Source organism: Hermetia illucens, chromosome 2 (assembly GCF_905115235.1).
Source record: "Hermetia illucens chromosome 2, iHerIll2.2.curated.20191125, whole genome shotgun sequence".
Lineage (NCBI taxonomy): Eukaryota > Metazoa > Arthropoda > Insecta > Diptera > Stratiomyidae > Hermetia > Hermetia illucens.
The window spans coordinates 26,343,930-26,362,457 of NC_051850.1; the positions used below are offsets into that span (position 1 = coordinate 26,343,930).

The window sequence follows — 18,528 nt, forward strand, 5'->3', positions numbered from 1 at the left end:
TAACCAAATTAGATTGTAGCGTTGTAGTGGACAGGCCTAAATTCTTTCCTAAACAAAACTCCCGCCAAGGCTCCAATCGCGCCCTTACCTTTGTTATAACAATTGAAACCTCGCTCCGTTTTGTATATTAATATTTTCATTGTTATTATTGTTTATTTATAATATACTTTTTAATTATTTGTTTTATCACATTAAAAAATTATTTGATAACAACAATAAATCAATTTTGGAAATAATTTATTTAAAACATTTGTTTTTGCATGTCTCCAATATTAAAGCTGACTACATGTCCTCCATTTCCTTCAATACTTGCTTCTTATACTCCTCGATGCCGCCATCCAGAGACTTCACAGTGCCGTCGCCGCAAACCCACAATTCCTTGCAGATCATATGGATTAGACGTTCGTCGTGAGATACTACAATAACACCGCCCTGGGTAGGAGACAGATGGTTAGTTGCAGTCTATTTTAGTGGAGTAAGACAATTACCTTGAAATTCTTGACAGCATTGCCCAGCGCGTCTATGGTTTCTATGTCCAAATGATTCGTAGGTTCATCGAGAATGATAAAGTTGGGTTGGGCTGGAGGAGATTGGGAAAGTTCAATAAACATTTGGGTGCAACCAAAGCGATGATTCTTACCCATGCACATTTTAGCGAACGCCAATCTGGATTTCTGTCCTCCTGACAGACTGGACACCAACTGCAAGGCCAGATCCCCGGAGATTCCGAAGCTTCCGAGTTGTCGCCGGTACTCCTCTGTCGGTTTGCCTGGAAACTCATTTTCTAATAAGCCAATGCACGTCACGTTCATCTCCAAGTGGTCGACGTGGTGTTGTGCGAAGTAGCCTATCCGAAGCGCTCGGTGTGTTGTGATAATACCTGAAGTCGGTGTCAATTGTCCTATCACGATCTTAAGCAGGGTTGATTTACCAGCACCATTTTCACCTACCTGCAAGTCGGAAGGCAATGAAAACCTGCATCTGCGCGTCAAATTACGAATTTATACTCACAATACAAATGCGTGAATCGGAATTGGCGGATAATGAGACGTTGTGGAAAATTCGCGGACTGGTTTCACTATATCTGAAGGCGATCTCGTTGAGCGCCATGACGGGGGGATTCAGGGGCTCCACTTCTGGGAATTTCAATTTAACCTCGATTTCCTTTTCTACTGGCTTCAATTCGGGTCTGCGGAAGAGCACGTGACAGTTAAGAGGGAACTCAAGGCGCTAGGAAGAGGTGAATACTCACAATTTCTCTAACATTTTGATTTTAGATTGGACACTGGACGCACGATTCGCGTTATACCGGAAGCGATCTATAAACTCCTGCACGTGGGCTCTGTGCGCCATTTGTGCCTCGTACTCTCGCCGTTGTGCCTTGAGTTTCTCCGTTTTGGTCTTGAAGAACTGCTCATAGTTGCCCCTGATTGGAAACAAATCATTTTTCACAAACGAAATACGGGAAATTTGCTGAGAAACTCACTTGTAGGTGTCCAGTCGCTGAGAATGTAAGTAGATAATATCGGTAGGCACTGTGTCCAAGAAGTTCCGGTCGTGAGAGACAACCAGCAGAGTGGTCGGCCAGTTTTGTAGATAGTTCTCCAGCCAAATGATGGCTTTTATGTCCAACATGTTTGTCGGTTCGTCCAACAATAGCAGATCAGGTTTGGAGAACAACGCACGAGCGAGTGCCAAGCGCATCCGCCAGCCACCTGAGAATGATTTCGTCGGTCGTTTTTGCATTTCCGCAGTGAAGCCCAACCCCCTCAAGATTATTGACGCCTTGGCAACAGCTTTGTCTGCTTCAATGTTCTGCAATTCGGCGTAGATCTTGGCCAGTTCGTCATTTATCGCGAGATTCGATACACCATCCGCAATTTGCTTGAGACAGTCCTTCTCCTTTTGCAGAAGTTGCGTCCGTGCCGTGTCGCACTCTAACACGCTGTCCAAGGCGGAAGTATCATCACCGACGACTTCCTGCTCCACGTGAAGAATTGAAATGTGGCTCGGAATCTTCAATTGTTTCTCCGATATCATCCGTAGCAAAGTACTCTTTCCCAGACCGTTCCTGCCCACCAGCCCGTATCGTCGCCCATTCGCTAAGACGAGCTCGGCGTTTTGCAGGAGAACTCTGTAAACAGACACAACTCAAGCGTTTAGTAGTCTTCAGCGGTATTTATTCACTTACTTCTCGCCGAACGCCAGATCAAAGTTCTCGATGCGGATGTCCATGCTGCGGTTTATGCCCTTCGACTCCATTTTACTGTCCTTTTTATTGAAAACCTGAGATGCAGTGGCGGTTTGCACTTTGCCAGCCACCGCCGCGGGTCCTTTCACGACATCCTGGCGTTTCTCTTGTTTCTGCTGCAGTTTCGCTTCGGCCTTTTCCAGTTTTTTGGAGTCGACTTTCTGCAAGTATCCTCATTCGATCAGAAACCATTCAATTAAACGAAATGCGCAGTACTCACATTCGAAAGGTCCCTGTTGATTACCCAAATGCTCTTCATGTCGCTGATGTTGTTTTCCATGTCAGCGGCCATCTCGGCGATGTTGACCGGGGCGTGCAGCATCTTCTGCAGGGTTTTCTCCTTCGGCTTCATGACTTTGAACAGTTCCTCGCAGGTGTCCCTGAAGGAAGCATTTAGTTTACAATGGAACTCACAGCTTTTGTGCAATCGTGGTCTTACCTGACTCCCTCCTCGGACATATCCGAGCCGATGCCCAACAGGATGTCGCCGATGGCATCGTAGATGTCGTCGCAAGTCTGGAAGTCGTCCACATCCCCGCAGAGGACACCTAACCAGAATAAAGGATGCAATGAATACGCCAAATTCCAAACTTTTTGGTATTTTATTGAAGTGGAAATTTATAAAGCGGCCATACGGCGTTCGGGCAGAATTTGTTGACAATTCAAAAGTTGATAAACACATGAAAATTGGGTGTTTGGAGCGTCCAAGCTCCTTTTTGAAGGTCGATTGCACCCACGAATTAATACCAGAAAAACTCCGCTGTCACTTTCAATCGAACAAAGGATGAAATTCGAATCCAATACGAACATATCGCTGTGGTGAAATCGCGGAAAACCCCAAAGACAGCTGCCGATCAGGTAGCAAGCATTACACGCGAGGCAAGACAAGGCAACGTTTTCTCTCGAAACGCTTCCTCAGTTCCACAAACTCAACGGAAACTTGGAAAATTCGCGACATTATCTCACCTTTGATGTACTCGCTGACGCTCTCATCGATTGCCGGAAAATCCTTTTTTATTATTTCAATATAGGCAGTCATTTCTCTCCAGGAAAACGGGAAATTGTACACGCACGGAGTGAATGGAAAAGACGTCCGTGCCACTCGGAGCTATGAAAAAGGTGACGGACAGTCGGTGGTGACATTTTGTTGACGTTTACTCGTTGATTATGAAGTTTCTTGGAGCTAGTTTTCTTGGGAAGTTGTTGGATGAACGGTTTGGACCGATTCAGGAAGTTTGAAATATCGTTACGAAGTTTTAATCCCTATTTGGCTTCGATACGAATCTGGTTTCCGTATTGAAAAGTTAGAAAATGATAACTACAAAATTTTCTATATATCGGTCAGATCTGGAGACATCGAAGGGTGAATTTTCATTTTTGAAAATTTGAATATTCATCAAACAACATCAACAACTATAATTTGTTGTTTTGTTGTTGTTTTATTGCTCTTTTGATAAAATTCTATTGTTCATTATTTAATACAAAAGAAAAGAATATTTTTTAAGAACATAATTTGTAATCTCTCCTGCTTGTTTTGGGTAATTTGGCTGAACAAGATTTGCAATCGATCTTTTATACTATTTGCAGCGAAGCGATGCGCTAGACAGGGACCGTTTTCCTGGAGAAGAACCACTACGCCATATATTATAGTGGCCACCCAGTAAACCATGTGTTCCGAGTAGGTTTCTTAGTCAGCCAAAAAATGAAACCTGTTGTTGTTATCGGTTTTGAAAATATAAGCGAAAGGCTATGCACTCCGCGTAGGCGAAGCAAATTTAGAAACATTATGCTCATTAACGTCCACGCCCTACAGAGGAGACTGCAGAGTCGGAGGAGGATACCTTCTACGAGGCAGTTGAGCGGACCCTTGAAGTCGGTCCCGGGTATGATGCCAAAACTTTACTTGGAGATTTCAACAGTCAAGTAGGGACGGAGCCAGTATTCGGGCGTTGCGTCGGCTCCCATAGCTTACATAGGGATACCAATGATAATGGACTGCAGATTATTCAGTTAATTAATTTAGTATGGTACATGATGGTTGTGGGAAAATTACCTGGTTTACACGGAAAGCGGTCCACAAACATACGTGGGCCTCTCCAGACGGGACCACTTTCAATCAAGTTGACTACGTGCTGATTGAACGCCGCCACCTCTTAACATTGATCAATGTCAGAACATATATGGGGGCCAATATTGACTCAGACCACTATTCCGTTGGCATAGTGCTCCGCGCTCGAATTACAACACCACTTACAATCCCTTCTGACAATCAGGTGAGAGTGAATACTGAAGCCATTCACAACACAGCCCTCATTAACTCCTATAAGGGGAAAATGGATGCCACAATATCAGCAGCGAACAGATGTCGTGAAAATGAAGCATCAACAAATGATCTTCATAACCATCTGACAACCGCACCAGGCGCGGAAATATTACCAAGAAGTCAGCAGGATGAAGCCTTACACACCTCGATTTTCATCCTGCGAGACAAAGAGGGAAATCTGATTTGCGACAGAATGGGCATATTGGAGTGATGGGTTGAGTATTTTGATGAACTGCTCAACAACCAAAATATCGGCAAGTTGGAGGTGCCTCCAACAGAAGACGATGGACAAATGCTGTCACCACCAAGCATAGAAGAAACAGTTTGTGCAATCCACCGGCTTCAAAACCATAAGTCGCCAGGAGCCGATGGAATTACAGCCGAATTGGTTAAATATGGAGGCGACCAGTTACACCAAGTGGTTCATCAACTTGTGCTTGCTTGTGACAATGAGGCATTATCTGTCTCATACATAAAAAGGGAGATATCACACAGTGCAGCAACTATAGAGCTATCACGTTGCTGAGTACCATCTATAAGATATTCTCCACTATCTTGCTAGGTCGGATAACCCCATACGCCCAGAACATCAGTGGCCCAAAACGAAGAAGCTTCACTTCAGGCAAATCAGCAACAGATCAAATTTTCTCTATGTGGCATGCGATGAAAAACCTGTTGGAATATGACCATCAGTTGCACCATCTTTTCATCGACTTTAAAGTCACGTATAACAGCAAAGCCAGGGTGAAACTATACACGGACAGAAGGGAATTCGGTATCCTGACGAAATTGATAAGACTGACTAGACGGACCCTGACCAACGTGCGCCAGATAAAAGCAGCAGGATCGCTCTCAAGACAATTCAACGTCAACATCGGTCTAAGACAAGGGGATGCCCTATCATGCGTCCTCTTTAATCTTGCCCTGGAGAAAGTGATTTGTGTTGCAGATGTCAATATGAAAGCAACCATTCTCTTCAAGTCCACCCAACTACTGGCCTACATTGATGATATTGACATTATGGAAAGATCAACCCGAAATACCTTCATCCAGATCGGGCAGGCGGCGCGAGATCTCTTGGGGTGCGCATTATTGAAGGCAAAACGAAGCACATGGTGGCAACGTCGGCACCAATAACATCAAACCGCACTGGCCAAACGAAAACAATAAAAATAGAAGACTACCACTTTGAGACCGTTGAAAATTTCTCCTATCTAGGGTCGAAAATTACAACCGAAAACAATCATGACGATGAAATTCGCGTACGGTTGTTGGCAGCCAACAGAGCCTATTTCAGCTTACAAATACTGTTTCCCTCGAAACGTTCCACCATTGGATGAATGCTCTTACTGTACAAGACTATCAAGTTGCCAGTCCTTATGTATTCGTCAAGACTTGGATTCTTATTAAGAAAAAATGCAAACTCTTGGCCGCGTTCGAGAGAAGAATCCTCCGAAGAATTGTTGGCCCCCAACATGTGGATGGACGACTCCATAGGCTACATAACAACGAAACCTATGAGCGATACCACGACCGTCAGGTTGTGAATAAAATCCGGCTCAACAGATTGCGGTGGGCGAGTCACTCAATCCGTAAGAATGAGGATGATCCAGCCTGGGAAGTCTATAAGGGCAATATCTATGGCAGAAAAAAAGACGAGCAAATCCTGCCTGAAATGGAATGGTGTCGTAGGTCAGGGCGACAGACAGCTTTTGAGGGATATCGAATTGGTAGAGCTCGACACAAAACCGGGGTGTCTGGAGTTTCTTACCAGAGCAGGGTTAGACCGGATACCGGTTGTCGCGCCGTTGATGATGGCGAAATATGAATGTACTATCTATGCAGATTACTCTTGGATAATTATCTCTAATGTGGCGACAGCTTCATATATACTTATTAAATGCCATACAACCATATTTCACACTAAATTGCAGAAAACCGTTTGCTTAAAATATTGTGATTTCTGTTCGCTGGTATTTGACATTCAGAAATTAGAAAGAAATCTTGGAAAACAATAGATTTATTCTTTGAATAAATATACAAAAGTCCAGGTGTGCTGGGGTTATATTCATGTTAACACATTCCTATCTCTACCCCAATCAACACACTCCTCAAGTCGGCACTTACCTGTAATTCACACTATAAATGCAAGAAGCGCATTCATCAATTCCCAGAGTAATACTTCCCAATTCTACTAACATACAATCACTCGATCCAATTCCATACTCTAAAGACTATAAAATTCCAGAGAATTTGCCTAGAGATCTTTTCCAGCGATCGAATGAGGTCTAGGGCATTAAATTTATCTAAAACGCAACATTTATTTGATATGCTGTCGCATTAATTGAGGCGGTTTAATGTCCTCAACTCTTCTAAGTCGACTCAAATCTTTTGTGCTGAGTCGACTCACATCAATGGACTGAGTAGATCAATTGAGTCGATTCACTCATGAGTTGCCCATCTCTAGTACGAATTGTTAATTCTTATGTGGCCGGAATATGATGCCCATATCTATGCTAAGAAATAGGAAATAATGACTTAAAATTTATCGATATATCATCCAGACCGGCCAGCTGCATATGAAATTCGACGTCGTGTCCACCCACCCCCATTTTTTCCATATGGTAATTTAGGGAACAGAGTCCAGTTAAAATCCGGGCCAGGACTTCATGGCCCACTTCTTCACTCTTGAGCGAAGACGGCCTGACGCCAGGGCTCTGGTTCCACCACCGCGAATCCAGATACTTGGCGACTCAGTTTGCCAGTCTCCTCATGAGCAGCGCTCGAGTGCCCTAACACTATGTAATCTTGTTACCTCTGGCACTCACATCCAGAATGTTTCGTTCAGTGAGCCAAGTTTCAAAAGTCTCTGGCGGCAACTCCACACCAACTGCCTTGATATGTTGTTGCTTTTTAGTGCTGATAATGCTGCCCGAGTATCGAAGCAAATTCGAATGGTGCTACGTCGCTATGTTTATTGCAAACATTCTTCTGCTGCCAATAGAATGGCATATACCTTCATCTGGAATTTGGTCGTTCCGAGACGTTGGGCTAGTTTTATAATCGGGTTTTCCGAAAACACCCCTGAGCCGAATCCGTTTTCTACAACGGACCTATCGGTAAAAGTTATTAAGTCTGTAATGTTAAAAGACTCGTTACGATTTATCGATCAGAAGGTGGAAAGTTTCAAAAGCTACCACTGGCTCCTGCCACACGATTATGTGAGACTCTTATCCGTTAAAACCACCTTCTTTTCCTTCCACAACTTTTATCCACTAAAACACTTCTTTCTCCTTCTCCGCGGGACTTCCATTTAGTATTAGGTCGTGGGCTGGATCAGAATTTATTCTGCGGTCGTGTTAACATTCGTGTTTCTCTGGCGTTCATTCTTCCGGCTGATTTGCTCCTGCCTAGGCGTCTTAGCGATGGCTGCATTCACCTTTTCGATTTCGGTCTATATCGCAATAACCGTCACGACAATGTCGTCAGCGAAACCAATGGAGGCCACATCAGTAGGAAAGTTTAGCGTCAGTACTCCGTTATACATAATAATCCACAAGGGTGGCCCTAGGACGGTCCTTTGTGGAACTCCGCATGTCGTTTGCTAGAACTTAATTCCTTCATTTGATTGGCCTATCGTTTTGGAAGTCGGCAATGCTATGCACCAGGTACTTCTGCACGCCTAAGTTGATTAGGGACTCAAGTATCTTGCTCCATCGAGCGGAATTGAAGGCGTTCTTCATATTGAGTGTAATCACTGCACAACATTTGTCCTCGTCAAGTGCGGTCTTAGCTGTGTTAGCCACCAGGGCAACTGCATCCGTTGTAGACCTCGCCTTTCGAAAACCGAACTGATTCTCAGAGAGACCGCCATCCTTATCGGCAATTGGAAGTAATCTGTTATAGGTTATTCGTTCGAATAGTTTGCCAGTATTATTTAGAAAGCATATCGGCCTGTAGGACGAAGCTTCACCCAAAGGTTTGTTTGGCTTGGGGACTAGTATTAATTTCTTCTTCTTCCATTGTGTAGAAAATACTCCATCTTTAACGCATGTGGTGAATGCCTCGGCAAACATATTTGCCGTTATTTTCACTGTTGTCTTGAGAGCTTGATTGGGGATGCTACCCCAGCTAGGTGTTTTATTTCCGATCATTTTTTCCACATCTTCGAAGACCTCCTTTTCACTTACCATGGAAACTTTAGCGATGTCTATCTCGACAGTGGGAAGGTTAGCAGTACTCACATTCACATTCTCGGATTTCACAGTTCCACCAAAAGTTCGGAGCTCGCTTCTAGAATACAACACACCTTGGTATGGAGGCATCACATGCTGTCGCGCGGGACCATTTCCTTCGTGTACCATGTATGATTTCGAAAATGATGGCCTGGTGGTCGCTATGTGTATATTCTTCATTGACGTACCATTGGAGATCCTTAGCTAAAACATCGCTAACAAATGTGACATTTATCACGGACCCCATTTCTCCCTTTCGGCAAGTGTTCACGCATCCAGTGTTAGCAACTACAAGATGCAGACGAGAAAGAGCTTCGAGTAATATACGTCCTCTTTCGTCCGTTTCTCGGCTGCCCCATTCTTGAACCCATGCGTTGAAATCGCTAGCCACTATCTTTGGGCTAGGGTCGTTTGCATCTATTGCTAGCCTCTCCACGAAAGAATGGAACTTCTCCCTCGTAAGGCTTGGTATCGCATAGCAGCTGTGAACAGACATTCCGCTTATTTTTGCTCTAGTGAAGCCACTCTCGAGAATCTTCGTGGTTCCTTCTATGGCTTGATTTCCGTGCTGCTTTTCCGCTCTTATCCGCGACCGAAACTCCACTGTACTGCTCGCAGACAATAGCAACGTCGATTTTGTTTCGCAATACCGTCTGGGAGAACAGGTTCTGAGCTGCTTGGCAATGGTTTAGGTTTAGCTGCAGGAACCTCACTTGCCCATAGTGTCGATCGCCTTCCTAAACACCGGACATGTCCTGCTGCCTGTGATATGGGCGCTGTTAATATAATTTATTTGGCTACAGAACAGACAATTCGGATTTTCTGTCTGTCTGCCACACACATTTTTCCCTTAAGTTCATCCTAGCGCCAGGAAATTTTGCAATGTAGGCTATAAAATAGGGCATGATCCTACCAAGTTTGGTGAAAATCGTACCACACACACTCCTCACGCTTTCCAAAATAAGGACTACCGACCTAAAATCTTTTGCTCTTCCATTCTCGATACTCTTTACTTCATATGGGTACATATAGATTAAGCACAATTTTCCATAAACGCTTATTGTAAATATATATAATAGTATATTACCTAAGACTAAAAATTAGCCAAGTTCGAGTATCATGGATTAGATTAAAATTAGGTTAAGTAAGTAAATAAAGATTTCTAGCGTTTGAGGTGTGGGCGTGGTTTGCTAAAATATAGTCTTCAATAAAAACTTGTTATAATCGTTGCATAACGCAAAGTATACACAATTAAACAAATTGTAAAGAAAGTCGGGTATTGTAAATGTTATATAGTCATCCATTGGAATAAAGTTAAGCTGGCTAGTTACCACAAGCTAAATTTAGCTAATACGAAATAATCATGTTTAGCAAACAAAAGGGATTGGCGGTTTCGTCCAGAGCAAAGACCTTTTGTTTTTCTTTCGTTTTTAAATTGTTCATTTTATTTTATTGATAATATTAATAAGCATTATAAGCATTATATTAATACGGTCTGCCACATCTTTTTCTACTAGACTTTTCGAGGTGGATCAACCTCACCCACATGGAGTAAGGGACCGGATTTTCTCCACAACCTGGCGTTATATAGTTTGCGGAATTGTCCATCTTCATCTAGGGGTTAAAGATTTTTCGAAGGATTCTTCTCACGAACATGGCTAAGAGTTCGAAATGGTTCTCCTTAAGAAGAAGACCATGGGCTTGTATAGTAAGAGCTTTAATCCCACGGTGTGACCTTTGAAGCGGAGCAGTTTTTGTGAGCTAAAATAGGCTCTATTGGCTTCCAAAAACCGTGCACGGATTTCGTTTTCATAGCTGTTATCATTGTGACTTTCGACCCTGGATAGAAATTATCAACGGACTCAAGTTGTAGTTTCCTGTCCTTATTGTTCTTATTTGACCAGGGCTATTTGATGGTTCTTTGGTTTTTGGTGCTGAAGTTGTTCCTTCGTCTTGTGTTCATTAATGTGCAGCCAAAGAGCTAGCTTCGCTTTGCTGATGTGGATGAATGCAGATCGTACATTTCGAGTTGTTCTTTCCATAATGTCAACGTCGTTGTTATATGCCAGTAGTTGGGTGGCCTTAAGGAGGAGTGTCTCTCTTATTTACATCAGCACAATTTCCCCGCGCAGTGCATCTCTTACAACGCTGTTACATCAGTCTTATACTGGGACAGGGTATTGGCTATTTGCTGTGCAGCTCCTTTTCTGTACAAGGAGCACACGTTCCATTAGAAAATGCGCAAATCTTTCGTTTATTTTTGTGGTTAGGCTCCTTCGTGGCTTCGTAACAAGTGTTTTCCGTTTTCCGCCCTACTCAACCCCCAATCTAGAGGTCCAATTGATACAGTTTGTCTCGTTTTAGACGCAGGGGACCCACCCCCATCCTTCTCCGTCTGCTGCTCTTCGTTAACAAAGAACTCCCAGCGATCAGCGATCAACCCCTATGCTTAATCGTAAGTACCAATCTATGTTTTCACCTTGGGACTTATACTACCCTTTGACCTCCAGTGTATACATGTCCCACAAGGAGCTTTGTATCCTGAACTGTGACGAAATTTAATTTTTACTTTTCCATCTATTGTAATGTCCTGGTAGCTCAGTGGTTACAGCACAAGGCTGTCGTATGGAAGGCAGCGGTTCAAATCTCACTGGTGGCTGTGGGATTTCTATCGTGATTTGGTGTCGGATACCAGTCGACTCAGCTGTGAATGAGTACCTGAGTTAAATTAGGGTAATAGTCTCAGACGAGCGCAATGCTGCCCACATTGCCTCATACAGTGCAACATAGTGATGTAGTGTACCGTTAAGGTCTTGAATGAAGTGCTCTGACAAAATTCAAGGTCCAGATCCAATCGGATTGTTACTCCAACGATTATTATTATTATTATCTATTGTAATAAGGGTATTGCCTGATCAACTGTATGAGGATTCTAAACTAGCTGTTTTTTTTATCGCCCATGCATTTTTAGCTCATCGGCCAATGCCAACCGGGAGGACCAAGCCAATGCTTTCTTAAATGCTTGACAGAGAGATGAAATTAGTTGTCCCAGTTCTGCTGCACGTCCGCCGTTACTTTATCACTTTCCTTGATTTCTGTAAATTTCACTAAGGATAGTTGTAGGTACTTTACCTCAAACCTGGGTTGGAGACTAGAATGCTGTATTCAGTTGGACACCGACATGTTATTTACATACAATGCTGCTCCCAAGCCCTTCTAAAAAGCCGCATTGATATTTGCGCTCTACAAGAAACTGGATGGTGTTTTCTCTATTTTGGTAGCCCACATACTCATTATGGTGTTGGTATCATCATCTCTGGGGGTTTCCCTGATGCCATTGAATAAGTATAGCAATTTAATGACCGGCTGATGAAGCTCACATTATATCACCATCACCATGCATCAGAAACAGGTCGACCTGATGCCGAGAAAGATGCCTTCTGGTAATTTCTCGATACAAAGACCTGCCTGCGATTTTGCGGACACTCATGACCTTGTACTTGTCAATACATGGTTTATCAAACCATTGTCGCATCTTCCTATATTTTATAGTGGGGATAGTGATGCGCAAATTGACTATATCCACCGTTAATTAAATGGTCGCAAGTTCCATAGACAAAGGAAGAAATGATCTCACTTATGTGATTACTAACCATTACGAAAGTCGAAGAAATCCTCATGGTTACCAAACCAGGAAACTGGTTAATCAACTGAGATACTTGGCCTTGGAATGACAATGTTCAAATAAAAGTGGGAAAAGAAACGCCTCTACCATAAGTGTCTCGACGGTAAAACGCTGGCAAATTTATAAGAATACCAATCGGGAAGCAGAGAAAGCCGTCGATATTATCCGAGCGGTCTACTACAAAGATTACAAGGATATCGCCGCAACGGATAGATGACGGGAATGTTTTGAGTTTACGTCATCCTTCAGTTGCACAAGTACTTCAGTTATACAAGTACTACCAAACTTTTGGAGCAATTCCACCTGGCCGTGTGAGTGAAATCGAGGATGCAATAGAACGAATGAAATCAAGGAAAAACAGGACCTGACAACATCGCATCTGAACTCTAGAAAACGAAAAGCTGGGATCCGACACTGTGTCTTAGTGAGTTCTTCAATCGGATTATTGAGGGAGGTAGAATACCATCTGATTGGCGGAAAAGTACTATTATACAATTTCAATATAGGAAAAGAAAGGCAGTCCAGCAGAATGTTCAAATTATAAAGAATGAAGATTTTTGAAAGCATTGTTGACAATCGTATTCGCGAAATAGTTCAAATAATCGTGAGTCAAGCCGGGTTTGTCAAAAACTGCGGAACTACTGATGCAATCCACGCTGCGCGGTTACTCATGGAGAAACGCTGTGAGAAGCATCGCCCTCTTTACATTATATTTCTGAATATTGAGTAGGCGTTTGATCGTGTGCCACACAAACTCACCTGGTATGCTCTAGTGCTTCGTGTCTGTGCTGGCATTCATCAAGCAAGCGCCTTCTCACCACTCTTCTTTGCTCTTGTTATGAACACTGTTACACGGGACATCCAACGTCCAGCGCCCTATATACTATTCTATGCAGTTGATGTCTTCCAAACGTCTCATAGCAAAACTGATCTTGAACAGCTTGTTTAAAAATGGAATGATGGCCTCATGCAACATGGTCTGACATTGAATCTGAATAAATAGAATTTTTGTCTACCAACTCCAATGAAACAGGCCCTATCACGTGCAAATATTCCGGATTAGTTGTATCAGCCAATGGTGAACTCAGTTACGAAATTGCTTCAACGCAACTGTCGTTCATTGGGATCAATGTATCAACAAATGTCTCAAATTCAAAATTTACCTCAGCGTCGTTGGCGGTAATAGAGCCTCGGGGTAATAGAGACGTTGCACCGATCGTAAAAAAATTGCGTCTTCGATAGTACGGAACATCAAAGTCGATGTGAGACACCACATAGGGGATCGAAACAACGGTAGCTTGATACGCTGGGTGGGGATTTGAGAAACTAGCGACTATGGCCAGATTAGGGCTCTGAGCTAGCAGAAAGGTGTAACTAACCATAGAGCCAACCCCCCGTTGTATTATCATCATCATCAACGGCGCAACAACCGGTATCCGCTTTAGGCCTGCCTTAATAAGGAACTCCAGACACCCTAGTTTTGCGCCGAAGTCCATCAATTCGATATCCCTAAAAGCGGTCTGGCGTCATAACCTACGCCATCGCTTCATCTCAGACAGGATCTGCCTCGTCTTCTTTTTCTACCATAGATATTGCCCTTATAGACTTTCCGGGCTGGATCATTGTGATCCATACGGATTAAATGACCCGCCCACCGTAACCTATTGAGCCGGATTTTATCCACAACCGGACGGTCATGGTATCGCTCATAGATTTTGCATTGTGTAGGCTACGGAATCGTCCATCCTCATGTAGGCAGCCAAAAATTCTTCGGAGGATTCTTCTCTCGAACGCGGCCAAAAGTTTGCAATTTTTCTTGCTAAGAACCCAAGTCTCCGAGGAATACATGAGGACTGGCAAGATCATAGTCCTGTATGATAAGAGCTTTAACCCAATGGTGAGACGTTTCGAGCGAAACAATTTTTGTAAGCTGAAGTTGGTTGCCAACAACCGTGCGCGGATTTCATCATCGTAGCTATTATCGGTTATGATTTTCGACCCTAGATAGGAGAAATTTTGAACGATCTCAAAGTTGTAGTCTCCTATTTTTATTCTTCCCGTGTGACCAATGTGGTTTGATGTTGTTGGTTGGTTGGTTTTTCGTGCTGACGTTGCTACCGTATATTTTGTCTTGCCTTCATTAATTTGCAACCCAAGATCTCGCGCCGCCTACTCCATCTGGGTGCATGCAGTTTGTGCATCTCGGGTCGTTCGTCTCATGATGTCGATATCCTCAGTATAGGCCAGTAGTTGGGTGGACTTAAAGAGGATCGTACCTCTTGCATTTACCTCAGCATCAGGGGTCCTTTTCTCCAGGTCCAGGTTAAAGAGGACGCATGATAGGGCATCCCCTTGCCTTAGACCGTTGTTGATATTGAATGGTCTCGACAGTGATCCTGCTGCTTTTATCTAGTCAGTCTTATCAATTTCGTCGGGATACCGAATTCCCGCATGTCCGTGTACAGTTTTATCCTGGCTATACTATCATAGGTGGCTTTAAAGTCGATGAAAAAATGGTGCAACTGATGTCCATATTCCAACAGCTTTTTCATCGCTTGCCGCACAGAGAAAATCTGATCTGTTACTGATTTGCCTGGAGTGAAGCCTCTTTGGTATGAACGAATGATGTGCTGGGCGTATGGGGCTATCCGGCCTAGCAAGATAGAGGAGAATATCTTATAGAAGGTACTCAGCAACGTGATACCTTTATAATTGCTTTACTGCGTGATATCTCCCTTTTTCTGTTTGAGACAGATAATGCCTCGTTGCTAGCCGTCAGGCATTGATTCGCTGTCCCATACTTTGAGCATCAGTTGATAACCACTTGGTGTAATTGGTCGCCTCCATATTTAACCATCGGCTCCCGGCGACTTATGATTTTCAAGCCGATGAATTGCACGGACTGTTTCTTCTATGCTTGGTGGTGGCAGCATTTGCCCATCGTGTTCAGTTGGCGGGACCTCCAACTCGCTGATATTTTGGTTGTTGAGCAGTTCATCAAAATACTGAACCTATCGATCCAATATACCCATTCTGTCGGAAATCATCGAGGTATGAAGGTGTAAAGAAACCTACTCCAAGCATATGGTTTATTGGATAGTCGCTATACTATATGATGTAGAGTTTCTTTTCCAGGCAACCGGTCTCTGTCCAGCGCATCTCTTGCAATGCTGTTACATCAGCCTTATATTGGGACAAGGCATCAGCATTCGGTCTGTACCTGGAGCGCACGTTTCATGAGAAAATGCGCAAATCGTTATTTGTTCGTCGTTTTGAAATCCATCCTGCCCGAGGTTCCTTCCGTGGCTTCGTAACTGTGGTTTTCCGTGTAGGGTTGTTAGCTTTACCCAACCCCGAACCAGTTGGTACTATTTTTTCCTGTTTTTAGGCCTTCCTTCTCCGTCTGTAGCTTTTCATGAAGAAAGAACTCCCAGCGATCACCATGTGGAGGTGGAGATAGGGTTTGATAGTAGAGCTGTTGCCGTTGGTTCAGCAGGCGTTTCGTAGGTTTAATGCTCCATCGTGTGTACCAATCGTGTGTACTGCCCTGGGACCTATACTACCCTTTGGCCACCCCCCTCCCCCCTGTTATATACATAGCATAGCTCGTAGTAAATTCTCGCTGTGCGGATAACTAATTTTTTTTTTTTTTTTGTGCGTACACGGAGGTGGAAAATCTTCGAAAGACACGTCCGCCGCAGTTCCGCCGCCCCAACGGCGGAACTACAGCGGGCGCGTGTGGGATTCACACCCACTAAAAACCACCCCCGGTCTCTCCAGCCCCAGCCCCGCGGGACCACCATTGAGGTATTACTTCGCGGGGTAGGTTTGCTCTTAGGCACTCATTCTTCTCCTATTTCCGGCTTTCTTCCTTCTTTGTTCCTTCAGCAACTCCTCCTGCATTTGGATGATTGCAGAGCCAACCGCAAGTCACTTCTCGTCGGACTCCAGCATCTCAGTAACCAAGCTCTCCGGGGTCCCGCTCCTGCCCAGCACCTGGTTTAAGCTCCTTCTCTCCATCGCAAATCGTGGGCAGTGAAACATCACATGCTCTGGATCCTCCGGTATGCCATCGCATCTGGGACAGTTCGGAGAATATTCCAACCCAAAGCGGTGCAGATACTGCCTGTAGCAACCACCGTGCCCCGTGAGGAACTGGGTACTGTGGTATTTGGTCTCCCCATGTTTTCGATCAAGCCACACCCTAATGTTGGGAATGAGCCTGTGCGTTCACCGACCTTTCGAAGACTCGTCCCATCTGCGTTACCAGAGATCAAGCGATTCTGACCTTGGCGCATTTCTACGCTGTGCATGCCCCTCCATATGTCTTTCATTGTACAGGACACTCATTTCTTTGGCCAGAATGTCAACCGGGATCATGCCTGCCACCACCAATACTGCCTCATCTGATGTGGTTCTAAAAGCACTGCAAACCCTCAAAGCCATCCGTCGGTAAACCGAGTTCACCTGCTTCCGTCTCTGAGAGTTTGCAAGCGCCTCTGCCCACACAGGCGACGAGTAGAGCAGGATGGAGCGCACCACTCCAGCTAGCACCAACCTCCGGCAATGTTTCGGCCCACCAATATTTGGCAACATTTTTGCAAGTGCCGTGGTGGCACCGGCTGCCTTTTGGCATGCATACTCTAGGTGTTCCCTAAAACTCAAAGGTCACCCCGGCCTTTTCAAGCCAGGACTTTACCGCTCTCACTGTTTCTGTTGCGTAAACCTCCACATCTTCTGGGTGTTTTGCTGCAACAACCACAGCTAGGTCATCAGCAAAGCCGACAATCGTAGTCCCCTCTGGGACGGGAAGAGCAAGCACCCCATTATACAAGATATTCCACAACAGGGGACCAAGTACCGATCCCTGCGGTACCCCGGCTGTCACAATGTACTCTTTGGGGCCCTCATCCGTCCCGTACCAGAGAGTCCTCTCTGAGAGGTAGTTTTCCACCAAATTCGGTAAGTATGCGGGGACACCTATGTCAGCCAACGCCCCTTTAATTCTATTCCAGTTGGCGGAGTTGAATGCGTTTTTGACATCCAACGCCACCACGGCACAGCAGCCGCCAAAAATCAGTGCACATTTTGCCAGGTTTACCACCATGCCAATTGCGTCTACCGTAGAGTGGGCGCGTCGGAAACCAAACTGGCGTTCCGACAAACCATTGTTGGCTTCGACGATGGGCAGGAGTCTGTTGTAGATGACTCTCTCCATCATTTTCCCCATTGTATCCAACAGGCAGATAGGACGATACGACGCTGGGTTTCCAGGTGGCTTGCCAGGCTTCGGAAGCAACACCAACTTTTGCTTTTTCCACTGGGCAGGGAATATTCCTTCTTTTAGGCACGTCTCGAAGGTGTTGGCGAAAAGTTCGGGCCTAGTCTTCACTGCCAGTTTCAAAGCTCGGTTGGGGATGCCATCCAAACCTGGGGCCTTGTTGTCACCGAACCTACCACATATTTCCCGCAGCTCCTCCACAGTTACAGGCGGTATTATGCCGTCATTTAGCTGGACAAAAATTTGCCTTCCCCTATTTTCGTGGTGAGGCAACAGAGTGGTAACAATCTGTTTCAGGAGGCGCGGACAGGTCACCTGGGGTGATTTCCGCAGCCTTTTCATCACCACTCTGTAAGCCTCGCCCCAAGGGTTTATGTCGGCATGGTCGCACAGCTGTTTGAAGCAGTTCCTTTTGCTCCTTCGAATGGCTTCTTTTAGGCGGCCACGCAATTGCTTGTGTGCCTCCTCTCGACCGTCGCCACCGGGTTTTCCCCTGAGCCTCTGGCAAAGCCTCCTTGCCCGAAAACATGCGGCCCGCAAACTTGCGATTTCGTTGTTCCACCAGTAGTTGGGTTGCCTACTGGGGAGCAATCGCCTTCTGGGCATAGTAGCATCGCATGCTTTCGTCACACATCGAGTGGTTTGCGTGGCTTTCTCTCCAGCCGTACCATTCAGGGGTATGTCGGATTTGAGCACCGCGGAAATCGTGTCCCCCTCGAAAGCTTTCACTGTCCAGCCAAGCATACCACCCGG

General features: G+C 44.8%; 1 protein-coding gene across 1 annotated transcript; it reads right to left on the reverse strand.

Annotated features, from left to right (window-relative positions):
- Window positions 1-220: 220 nt before the first annotated feature.
- Window positions 221-3,381, reverse strand: LOC119649009 (ATP-binding cassette sub-family F member 3). Its single transcript, XM_038050959.1, has 10 exons — window positions 3,218-3,381; window positions 2,691-2,799; window positions 2,472-2,631; window positions 2,192-2,412; window positions 1,487-2,134; window positions 1,253-1,426; window positions 1,012-1,189; window positions 641-950; window positions 489-580; window positions 221-432 (listed from the first exon to the last, which is right to left on the reverse strand). The coding sequence occupies exons 1-10, from the start codon at window positions 3,288-3,290 to the stop codon at window positions 283-285; spliced, it is 2,115 nt and encodes a 704-aa protein (XP_037906887.1). The 5' UTR covers window positions 3,291-3,381; the 3' UTR covers window positions 221-282.
- Window positions 3,382-18,528: the final 15,147 nt, after the last annotated feature.

Bases quoted from the DNA above. Each gene is read 5' to 3' on its own strand.
- LOC119649009 (XM_038050959.1), bottom strand. From the start codon at position 3,290: ATGACTGCCTATATTGAAATAATAAAAAAGGATTTTCCGGCAATCGAT. The intron at 2,632-2,690 runs GTAAGACCACGA...TGCTTCCTTCAG, and splicing joins ATGTCCGAGGAGGGAGTCAG to GGACACCTGCGAGGAACTGT. The intron at 433-488 runs GTAATTGTCTTA...TCTCCTACCCAG, and splicing joins ATGCTGTCAAGAATTTCAAG to GGCGGTGTTATTGTAGTATC.